The sequence below is a fragment of the Pseudopipra pipra genome, chromosome 3 (assembly GCF_036250125.1).
Source record: "Pseudopipra pipra isolate bDixPip1 chromosome 3, bDixPip1.hap1, whole genome shotgun sequence".
In the NCBI taxonomy this organism is placed as follows: Eukaryota; Metazoa; Chordata; class Aves; order Passeriformes; family Pipridae; genus Pseudopipra; species Pseudopipra pipra.
The window spans coordinates 115,532,751-115,544,546 of record NC_087551.1 but is presented as its reverse complement, the minus strand read 5'-3'; the positions used below and the strand labels follow the sequence as shown (position 1 = coordinate 115,544,546).

General features: G+C 54.9%; 1 protein-coding gene across 1 annotated transcript; it reads right to left on the bottom strand.

Moving 5' to 3' along the window:
* Nucleotides 1-3,382: 3,382 nt before the first annotated feature.
* PNOC (prepronociceptin) lies at nt 3,383-10,271 on the bottom strand. Its single transcript, XM_064651242.1, is given in 4 exon segments — nt 3,383-4,197; nt 9,031-9,096; nt 9,099-9,179; nt 10,119-10,271. Coding segments are annotated over 4 exon segments (666 nt in total). The 5' UTR covers nt 10,230-10,271; the 3' UTR covers nt 3,383-3,789.
* Between the last annotated feature and the right edge of the window lie 1,525 nt (nt 10,272-11,796).

Sequence of the window (11,796 nt, the reverse complement as noted above, 5' to 3'; positions counted from 1 at the left end):
TCTCACTCCATTGGCCTTGGCCCCTCAATCCCACGGATCCAGCCTGTCCAGATCCCTCATCCTGATCTCCAGCAGATCCACATCCCACCCAACTCGCCGCCACCTCTGCCTGAGGGTGCCTCGATCCCAGATCATCCATGAAGATTAAACGGGACCGTTCCCAGCGCTGAGGCCTGGGGAACCACCAGTGACCGGCCCCAGCTGGAAGCGACACCATTCCCGGTCACTCCCAGGTCCTGCCAGCCTCTCCAGGAGAATTCCATGGGGGACAGCATCCCGAAAAAGGCCCTGAAGCTGCGGGGAGGGGGTTTGATAAGCGCTAACCCCCCCCCCCCCCGGATTTCACGGATGTGGGCCCGGAGCTGCGAGTCCGAGTTGCCTTTTTGATGCAACAAAAAGTGGATAATTTTGTGTTATTTTATTATTTTTATTTTGAATGCGTTTTGAGGTGAGAGAGGAACTGGAAAAGGGGAGAGGGAAGGGGGATGGAGGCCCTGGAGGGGCTGAGGGTTGATCCCTCCGGGTGGGGAAGGAGAGAGGGGAAAATCACTCCTGTTAAAAACGACACCTTGGGAACGTCGAACGGATGCAATTCCCGCAATTCCTGCAATTCCTGCGGGGCTCTGGCTGGCCCTGAACTTGAGAGATCCCAACCCATCCCACAGGGAGCTTGGGGACCTCCAGGCCACAAAAAAAAAACCCTCCTCCCACCAGCCCAAGTCTTGTCCCAGTTAATTCTTTAATTGCCAACGAGCCTGGGAATCACCTCCAGCTGCTCGTTCCTCACCTAGTTGGAAAACTGGGATCTAACTGGGCATCCTGGGGCCATCCCTATGATCCCACTGGCACCCAGGAACTCAGGGGCTCTGAAAAGAGAGGGACACCCAAAATTCCAGCCGGGCCGGGGGGCTGCCGGGAGACTCCGGGTGGAGACACCTCCGTTATCCCTACGGAAAAGCGTTATGGAGCCAGGTGAAAATTGGGAATTTTCACCCTTCCTCGCTCCAAAAACCCTAAAATCCCATTTTTTCCCCCCCCTTCCAACAGCCCCTCGATCCGTCTTGTTCTTCGCCGGTACAACGGGATCGTCCTCCCCGCGGATCCCAACGATTGGAATTCCTGGAACCGCTCCCGGAAATCACACGGATGCACCGAAATCTCCCTTTTATTTTGGTTTTTGTTTGTTTTTTTTTTTTCCCAATAAAACAATTCCCGGCTGAGTTGGTGGGGTGGTGGGTGGGGGGCAGGAGGGGGACCCAAGTGACGGGGGCCAGTCGCAAGGATATCGTAGAAACAGTAAACTAATTTATTAATCCTTTTTTTTTTTTTTTTTTTTTTTTGCTATGTACAAGTTTAATGGAGAAATCGTTGTATGAAACAATTAAAAAGAACGAGAGCTCGGAATTATCCTCTTTTTTTGTTTCGTTTTGTTTTCCTGGTTTTGTTTTGTTGTTTGTTTGGTTTTTTTTCCAGAGGGATTATTATATTTTTGGGGTTTTTTTTTTTAAAATACAAACGGCGAAGGCGGGTGAGACCCCCCGGGGCGAAGAAGTCAAGCCCGGAGGTTCTGTGGAATTCCAAAGGGAAACGCTTGGAAAAAACGGGAAAAACGCGGGGAGGAAAGGAGGGGGGAGGGGGAAATTAAAGGATTAGGATCAGGGTTAGGAGAAATAAGGAATTCCAGGCGGTTTTGGGCGCTGGGTGGGGGGGGTCGGTCTCCACCGCGGGGGTGGAGCCACAGCGGGACCCCGAAAAGTTGGGAATAAATCCCATGGGAGGCCAAAAGCCAGTGCTGGGAAGGCACTGGGAAGGCGGGGTGGGGGGGTTGATTTCCTGCTGGATCCAAGGTGGTGTTTTCCAACAAAACCAAAACTAAATAAAAAAAAACCGAAATAATCCGATTTTTTTTTTGGAGGGGGGGTGTGAAAATCCCGTTTTTTTCCCTCATTACGTTCGAATTCCCGCCCGTTCCTCCCCCCCCCCCGGCGGGTTCCTCCCTCCCTCCCTCCCCTCCCCGTGGAATCTCGCTCCCGTCGCCGGCGGAGGCCGAAAATTCGTCGGGTCCTGGTTTAAATGTGGCTTTAGTGGGTGAAGAGCAAAGTGATTTTCGGGTCGGAAGCGCTTTGGGGTCCGGCAGAGAGAGAGGATGGAGCTGCTTGGTGGGGTGGACGGGAGTTAATTTTGCCTGTGCCGGGCGGAAGGTGCTGGGATGCGGTGCCGGAACGCTAGGAAAACATAAAAAAAAAATAAAAAAAAAAATAAAAAAAAATAGAGGAAAAGAAGGGGAAAAAAAAAAACCACAAAAATAAAAAATTTAAAAAAAAAAATAATAAAAAAAAACCCACCCCAAAAAACGGGGCAGGGAAAAAAAAAAAAAAAGGGAAAATAAAGAAGGAAAAAGTGAAAAATTCAAAAATAAGTAATTAATTAATTTAAAAAAAAAAAAAGAAGGGGGAAAAAAAGCAAAAAGCAGCTGAGCCGAGAGCGGAGGGAGCGGGAGGCTCCTTCCCAAAGGGGGGGGGGTTGGGGGTGCATCCCGAAATTTAAGGGGGATGGCGCCCAAGGAGAGGGGGGGAAAAAGGGAAAAGAACAAAAAAAAAAAAAAAAAAGGGGAAAAATGTTTTAAATCGCCCCAAATTTGTGAATTTGGGGGGGGAAAGGGGGTGGAGAGGGGGTGGTCTCGGCAGCTGCGGGGGGAGAGCGGGAGGGCTCCGGACATCCCGGCCCGGAGCCGGCGGAGGAAGGGACACGGTGATCCCTGGGAATGGCTGCTCAGGGTGGGAATGTGGAACTGGAGCGTTTGGGGGAGGAATTCTTTAATTTCTAAAGGGAAACGGTTCTCCTTAATTTTATTTTATTTTATTTTATTTTATTTTATTTTTGATTTTATTTTATTATTTTATTTTTATTTTATTTTATTTACTTTCTCTATTTTCATTTAATTTTAATGTAATTTAATTTCAATGTCATTTAACGGCATTTCATTTTAATGTCATTTAACATCATTTCATTTTAAGGTCATTTAGTTTATCTTTAAATTCACTTATTTTTATCTCATTCTTTCCATTTAATTTTATTTTAATTCATTTCCTTTTAATTTCTTTTAAACACTTTAATTTTTTTAATTCTTTTTTAAAGCGCTTCGAATTTTTCATTTCTTTTAAATATTCTTAACCCCTTTCTATTTCTTCTAAATATTTTTAATTTCTTCCATTTTTACGCACTTAAATTTCATTTTTTTACCTCTTTACGTTTTACTCTCCGCTCACCTCATCCTTTATTTCAATTTCAATTTTAAAATCCTAATTTTAATTTCCGTTCACTTAAAACTTTGAAATTTCTCATCGAAATTTTAAATTTTTTTTAAAAATTAATTAATTAATTTTTTTTTACGTTCTGCTGATTTATTTTAATTTTCCTCCTGGTTTTTTTTTTTCAAGGCAAGAACTAAACCATCCTTCAAATACAACCGGCCTCGAGGCCAAACCTCCTCCCTGGACCCCAAAGAACCTTCCCCCGCGATGCCGATGGCCGCCCTCACCGTCCCTCCCCGGTCTCCAAATTTTCATTTCCACTCAAATTCCCAATTTTTTTTCGGTTTGTTGGATTTTTATTATTATTATTATTATTAATATTATTATTACTATTATTTTGGCCCCCTTTTTTTCCTTTTTTCTTTTTTTTTATTGTTAAATTGCCCCTATGGAATGTGGCGGAGAGAGAAGTGGGGGGGTGGGGGGGTGGAGGGTTGACTTTTGTGTGGCCCTGGCGGACGCCGCGGGGTCTCCGTTAGATCTCGTTGTGCTCTCCGATGCCGCCGCCCAAGTCGTACTCACTGGAGCGCGGCGACATCCCCAGGTACTGCTTCAGGAACTCGCTAAACCTCTTCTGGTTGTTCCACTTCCTCGCCGACTTGCGGACCCCGATGAAGCCCCCGTACCGCTTCTGCACCCCCTTGGCCGCCGGCGCCGCTCGCCAGCCCAGCCCGAGCCGGCGGGAAATGTCCTCGGGAGGCTGCGGGAAGGCTCCCGGCGCGGCTCCGTCGGCGTCGCGGCGCCGCGAGGGGTTCTCCGGCGCCACGCCGGGCCACGGCTCGGCGGCGAGGTCGCGGGCGCGCGGGGACGCCCGGCTGGCGGCGGCGCACAGCTCCCAGGTGGCCCGCGGCACGGCCTCGCCCTCGCACTCCAGGATGCAGATCTGGGAGGGGGAGAGACAAGGGAGTGGGTGTCAGTTGAAGTTTTGGTGTTGTTTTGGTGTTCCCGGGAACGTGAGATGTCTCCCGAATCGGGGACTTGTAGGATGGGTTGAGAGGGATTCATTGGGTTGGGTTGGGATGGGTTGGGTTGGGTTGGTTTGGGATGGTTTGGGATGGGTTGGTTGATGGCGTTGGTAGGGTTGGGTTGGGTTGGGTTGGGTTAGGTTGGATTGGTTGGGGATGGTTTGGGATGGGTTGGTTGATGGGGTTGGGAGGGTTGGGTTGGGTTGGGATGGGTTAGGTTGGGTTGGTTTGGGATGGTTTGGGATGGTTTGGGATGGGTTGGTTGATGGGGTTGGGAGGGTTGGGTTGGGTTGGGTTAGGTTGGGTTGGTTTGTGATGGTTTGGGATGGGTTGGTTGATTGAGTTGGGAGGGTTGGGTTGGGATGGGTTGGGAGGGTTGGGTTGGGATAGAAGTGTTGGGTTGGGTTGGTTTGGGAGGGTTGGTTTGGGATGGGTTGGGAGGGTTGGGATGGTTGGATTGAGTTGGGTTGGGTTGGGTTAGGTTGGGTTGGTTTGTGATGGTTTGGGATGGGTTGGTTGATTGAGTTGGGAGGGTTGGGTTGGGATGGGTTGGGAGGGTTGGGTTGGGATAGAAGTGTTGGGTTGGGTTGGTTTGGGAGGGTTGGTTTGGGATGGGTTGGGAGGGTTGGGATGGTTGGATTGAGTTGGGTTGGGTTGGTTTGGGAGGGTTGGTTTGGGATGAGTTGGGAGGGTTGGGATGGTTGGATTGAGTTGGGTTGGGTTGGGTTGGGATGGATTGGGTTGGGAGGGTTGGGCTGGGTTGGGGTGGGTTGGTTTTGGAGGGGTAGGTTGGGTTGGGAAGTTTGGGTTGGGTTGGGAGGGTTGGCATGGTTGGAGTGGCTTGGGTTGGCTTGGAATGAGTTCAGTTGGGTTAGGAGAGTTGGGATGGGTTGGAATGGGTTGGCTTGGGAGGGTTGAGATGAGTTGGGATGGGTTGGGAGGGTTGAGATGGTTGAGTTGGGTTGGATTGGATTGGGAGGGTTGGAATGGATTTGGGTTGAATTGGGAGGGTTGGGATGGTTGGGAGGGTTGGCAGAGGTGGGAAGGGATGGCAGAATTGGGAATGGATGATGGAGGTGGGAAGGAATGTGGAGGTGGAAAGGAATGACAGAGCTGGGAAGGAATGGCAGAGGTGGGAAGGGATGGTGGAGGTGGGAAAGTACGGTGGAATTGGGAAGGGATGATGGAGGTGGGAAAGGATGGTGGAATTCAGAAGGGATGATGGAGGTGGGAAGGGATGGCAGAGGTGGGAAGGGATGATGGAGGTTGGAAGGGATGGTGGAGGTGAAAAAAGGTTGGTGGAGGTGGGAAGGGATGATGGAGGTGGGCAAGGATGGTGGAGGTGGGAAGGGACTGTGGAGGTGGGGAGGGATGATGGAGGTGGAAAAGGTTGGTGGAGGTGAGAAGGGATGGCAGGAATGGTGGAGGTGGGAGGTGGGAAAGGTGGAAAAGATTGATGGAGGTAGGAAGAGATGGCAGAGGTGAGAAGGGATGGTGGAATTGGGAATGGATGATGGAGGTGGGAAAGGATGGTGGAGGTGGGAAGGGATGGTGGAGGTTGGAAGGGATGATGGAGGTGGGAAAGGATGATGGAGGTGGGAAGGGATGGTAGAGGTGGGAAGGGACTGTGAAGGTGGGAAGGGATGATGGAGGCAGGAAGGGATGGTGGAGGTTGGAAGGGATTTCTTGTCCTTCACACCCTCGGAGCTGCTCTGCCGGGTGATTCGCTCCAAGGATTGAGGAGAGCCCGACTGGAGCTTCCCAGATCCTCCTTCGTGCCTTCCAGGAGTGACATCATCCTCCTCCCAGCTCCCAGGAACCGGCCACCACGTCCCTTCAAAAGAGGCGTCATCGGCCTTCCTCGGCACCCCTGCCCTCATCCCACCACGTCCGTGCCTTATCCCTTTCCAAGAGGCCTCATCCATCAAATCCAGACGCCGGCCTGGCACCGGGACCACCGAAACCAGCACTCGGGAAAACCATCCGGGAGGAAAAACGCGGAAGATCCAAACCAAGCAAACGCCCGAAGGCCGGAAGGCCCAGGAGGGATGGGTTGTCCTCCCTCGTGTGGAATTGTCTCCATCCCACTTTTATCTTCCCGGTGGACACCAAGCAGGGTTGGAGCACGTTGGGGGGTCTCGTGGCTACAGGCCAAACCCTCTGGAATGACTCTCTCCACCTCGGGATCATCGCCTTTGCCGAGTGGGAGGTGCCGCGAGTCCCGGCGCGGGACTCTGCGGGAATTGGCGGATTCCGACGCCGGGAGTGGTGCTGGAACATCCAAGAGGAAATTCAGTCGTCTCGGAGGGAGACGGTGACGAGGGTCTGGTAGGGCTGGGACACCTCCCGTGGAGGCACCGGGAGCATCCCGCGCCGAGCCAAGCTCCTTTCCGGGGATCTCCAAGGCTCTGGATGATGGGAGGGGGCCGATCACCGGAGAGCCCCAGAGGAAAGGTTCCAAGAGGAGGTTTTTCCAGAGGTGGGGCCGGAGACCATCAGCGGTCCCGGCACTCACAACATGTCACCGCAGACATCCCGAGGCCCTCGGACATCCCAGAGCCCTCAGATATCCATCTGTGGTCTCCATTCCCATGGAATTGTCTTCTCTCTCCGGGCAGCGGTTTGGGAATCCTCAGCAAACCCCAGCCAGTGCTCCTCCGTATCCCGTCTTCCGTCGGCATCGACGGTGCCTCCACGGCTTTGGGATTCATCCATACCTTGATCCGCCAGCTCATCCCTATCCTTCCCCGGCATCTGCCGTGCCCGTGACTTCCGGGGGATCTCCCGCTCCCACCTCTGGAGGAGGAGGGATCGGCCATGTGGGAATTCCTTGGCCATCGCTTTGGAAATGCGGCGGAGAGTTGTACGGAATTCCCACCGCGGTGCTTCTTCCGGCTGAAACCGGGCCTGGAAAGACCCCGAGTTCTTCCGCTCCTGGTTCACGACCTCTCACGGGATCCACGAGCCACCAACATTCCCATTCCCTCCCCAAATTCCTGGCTGGGGGAGACGGAGGAGAATTCCACGCGCCTCCAGGAGGAAGAGGGCGATCCCGCGGAGCTGCCGGTGCCTTCACACACCAACCAACATTTTGGGGCCAAACCTGGGGATCCCACCCTGAAATTCGGAGGCAGGGGGTGGCACTGGGGTGGCTCCGGTGTCTCCGTGGGGCCTGGAAGTCTTGGATTTTGTGGGAGGGGGGATATTTTCCAGCCCGGGGGGGCTCCGTGAGCTGCCGGCTCCTTTCGGGGGGATGTCCCATCCCGCCGGGATTTATCACCACTGATAAAAAGGGAAGTGGGAGGGGGGGAGGTGATGGATAATCCCTCGGGGTGGAGAGGGAATGGGAGGGAAAGGAACACAGTGGAGGGGAAAAGAAGGGATCAGGGGCTGGAAAAAAACCCCAAATTGTTGTTTAAGGGATTTTTCCATCCGGTGCAGGAGGCGAATCCAGAGGGAGGGGGGGCTGTGGGTGTTGGCAAAGCTGGTCCCGCCCTAAAGGGGCTCCGAGGGGGATTTTGGGGGCTCCTTGGAGGTTGGGGTGGGGATCTGGGGTGGGGATGGGTGGGATAGGGATGCCACGAGCTGTGGGGGTGGAAAACTGGGAATGTTCAGGGTTTGGGATGCAGGAAAGTTGGGAAAGATCAGGGTTTTGGGATGCAGGAAAGCCGGGGATGCTCAGGATGATGCTCAGAGTCTGGGATGCAGGAAACTGGGAATGCTCAGGGTTTGGGATGCAGGAAAGCTAGGGATGTTCAGGGTTTGGGATGCAGGAAAGCTGGGAATGTTCAGGATGATGCTCAGGGTTTGGGATGCAGGAAACTGGGAATGCTCAGGGTTTGGGATGCAGGAAACTGGGAATGCTCAGGGTTTGGGATGCAGGAAAGCTAGGGATGTTCAGGGTTTGGGATGCAGGAAAGTTGGGAAAGATCAGGGTTTTGGGATGCAGGAAAGTTGGGAATGCTCAGGATTTGGGATGCAGGATGCTGGAGATTCTCAGGGCTTTGGGATGCAGGAAACTGGGAATGCTCAGGATTTGGGATGCAGGAAAGCTGGGGATGCTCAGGATTTGGGATGCAGGAAAGGTGGGAATGCTCAGGATGATGCTCAGGGTTTGGGATGCAGGATGCTGGAAATTCTCAGGGCTTTGGGATGCAGGACAACTGGGAGTGCTCAGGATTTGGGATGCAGGAAAGCTGGGAATGCTCAGGATTTGGGATGCAGGAAAGTTGGGAATGCTCAGGATTTGGGATGCAGGAAAGCTGGGAAAGATCAGGGTTTGGGATGCAGGGAAGCTGGGGATGCTCAGGGTTTGGGATGCAGGAAAATGGGAGTGCTCAGGGTTTGGGATGCAGGAAAGCCAGGAATGCTCAGGATGATGCTCAGGGTCTGGGATGCAGGATGCTGGAGATTCTCAGGGCTTTGGGATGCAGGAAAGCCAGGAATGCTCAGGATGATGCTGAGGGTTCGGGATGCAGAATGCTGGACATTCTTGGGGGTTCGGGATGCAGGAAAGCTGGGAATGCTCGGGGTTTGGGATGCAGGAAAGCTGGGAATGCTCAGGGGTTTTGTGACCCTCCCGGAGCCATCCCAACCTCGCCCCCGCCCTCTCCCAATTTTTGCTCCGCGCCCTTTCCTCGGGATCATCCCGCCCAAGGGGGGGGTTGGGGCAGGGTGGGCGCTGTCCCCACCCCCGCGGGGGACCAGCAGGGTGTCGTGGGGGTGTCCCCCCCCTTTCCCGGGGGACTCACGAGGACGTCGAAGGAGTCCCGGTAGAGCTGGCGGTCGCAGTGCAGGCAGTCCCCCCCGGCAGTCCCCCCCGCGCCCGGGCGAACAGGCAGAGCAGCAGCAGGTCCCAGAGCACGGCCCTCATGGCGGCACCGGCCCCCCCGGCAGCGCCCTGGAAAAAAAACGGGAGACAGGGAATTCTCACCCCCCCCGCCTCCGTCACACCGGGATACGGCTCCGTGCGCCGCCGGCACTCGCTCCTCGCTTCCCCCCGTCCAAAATTATCCTTTCGGGGAAAAGGAGCCGCATTGCTCCTCCAACCACACCCCTCCCGTCCCCGAAAGGGATCCCAGCTGAGTTTTTTCCAGGTTATCCCATGGCACGAGGCCCGGACGGGGTTTATTTTTAGGAGGCGGCCGTGGCGGGGCGGCACGTCCCCCCGGCTGTCCCCGGAGCAGGGCTCGCTCCTTAACCCAGCGCTGCCGGAGCCGGGAGAGGATTGTGTGTGTCGTCCCCCCCCCCCGCTTCCAGTTTTCCTTCCTGGGTGTGTTTTTGGGGCGCTGCCATCCCCTAATCCCTGTCTTTTTTCCCGGGATCTGGAGCAGCCAAGGCAATTCCCGCAGAACCCGCCGTGCCCCGTCCGGCTGTCACCAACAGGCGGGTGTCATTAGGTGTCATTAAATGTCATTAAGTGACCCGACCAAGGCCAATTCCTGGAGGTTTATCCCCTGGAAACGGGAATGTTGGTCCTCCTGACCCCTTTCATCCCGCTGGGAAAAGGGACCCAACATCCCTGTGGCCCCTCGGGAGCAGATCCCGGCGCTTCGTGGCACCGGGTTTGTGGCACAAGGAGGGGACGAGACGGAGGTGACAGACGGGGACGGGAAGTTTGGTGCCACCCGGGTCCCTCCGTGCTGGAACAGCACCCAAAAAACCCTAAATCAAACCCTCGGGTGTCGCTCCATCATTCCAGGCTGGGTTTTGGGGGGGGGGGGGGGGGGGCACCTGGGAAAAGGTTTTCCATTTATTTCCCGCCCCTCCAAGGACAGCAGCCCCCCCCTCCCTTTTCCTTCCAGCACCTTCCCAGCTCCCTGAGTGGCACGAGGGTCACCTTTTGTCCCCGCCGGGGAGCCCGGCAGCTCCCGGCTGTCGTTCGCCGGAGGGTCCGAGGGGAAGCTGATAAGGAGCGGGGAATTAAGGGCTTAATCTCCCACCGAGTCATTAAAACCCGGCTGGCGGCTGAGTCAGAGCCTTGGCAGGAAGCTCCCAGGAGAGGGCAAACCCCCCTCTGGAAAAACCGCGCAGCCCCTCCACGGGAATTCGGCAGAAGGGGCTGGAAAAGCCACCCTCACTCCCCCTTCCATGTCGCCAAAGGGGACACCGGGTCCAACGTCCCGGGAAAAGCAGCGGGAAAAGCGGGAAGAGCAGCGGGGGTCACATCTCGGCTGCGGAGGAGGCGCCGAGATTAAGGCTCGGCTTTTTCTTCCCGGTTAATTGAAAGATGTTATCGGGAATGCCGTGCCCTGCCAGCATTCCCGGCCGGCCAGGGCCGGGAAACAGGGAAACAACCCCCTCTCTGCGCATCACCGACCTCCCCCCTCCGCAAAATTAAATCAACCTGTTCTAAGGGAAAACTGGGAATGCTCAGATTTTTTTCCCCCTTGCTCCCACCTTTGGAAACCTTGTGAGGGGGTCAAACCCCTTCCTGAGTTTCCCAGCCACAAATCCGTGTGAAAAAGAGGGATGCTTTCCCCCAATTTCCCCCTTTTTTCCCCCCATTTCCCCCCATTTTCTCCTATTTTCCCCCGTTTCTCCCCACCCCGCCCTTCTTGTATTTTTCCACCGTTTTGTTTTGGGTTTTTTTATTGGCGTTTTTCGCCGTTTCAAGAATATTTTTCCCTCCGGGCCCTCTTTCCCGAGGGATGTCCACAACCCTCGTGTCCGGGGGGGTGCCGCGGAACCCCGGGAAGGGATGTCACGGCCACGCCGAGGCCGCTCCTGGGCACGGACCTTCCTCTTTCCTCCCCCAAAAAACCGAACCCATCCACGCCAAGGGGTGTGTCGGGATCCAGCCGCTCCATCCCTGAATCCTGACGAGTTTGGGTTTTTTTCCATCCAGTGGAATTATCCTCATTCATTTTTTTGGGGGGGAAGATAAAAAAAAAATGAGGTTTATGTGGAAATCCAGCCCTGCGGTTCCGGGGTCTGGTTATCCATCAGGACGAGAGGCTTTTATTTATTGGGATGATGGGAGAGAGACGCTGCCGTGAAAGGGGGGGATTCGGGAAAGGATGTGGGCTGGGAATGACCCGAGGAGAGGAGGTGGAAGGGGAAGCAGGTGCTGCCTGAGATGGGATTTATTCGCCTCATTTGATGCGATCTGGGCCGGGGAGACGCTCCCCGCCCGTCCCCGGGGATGCTCCAGCCCCTCTTCCCACGGGAGAGGCGAACCGCAGGGATTATCCCGGCGGTGGGATCGCAATCCTTGTTCCCCAAACCCCGGGGGGGGGGGGGGTTAAAAAGGCAGCGATTTCCCGGCTTTTTTTCCGGGCCGGGATTAATCCCCGCCACGTGCGGAGCACATCCCGCAGCTCTTCGCTTCTGGCAAAAACCAGCCCCGATCCATCGGATCCTCCTGATTCCCACCCTGCCCAAAACCAAGGCCTGATCCAGAGGGCAAGAGGGATGAGACCGGGAAGGATCCAGCCCCCGCCGGATCCAGCAGGGAAGGATTCAAAGCCTTTTCCAGCCCAAAAAAAGCACAATATCCTCCAAGAGTGTCCCCCCGC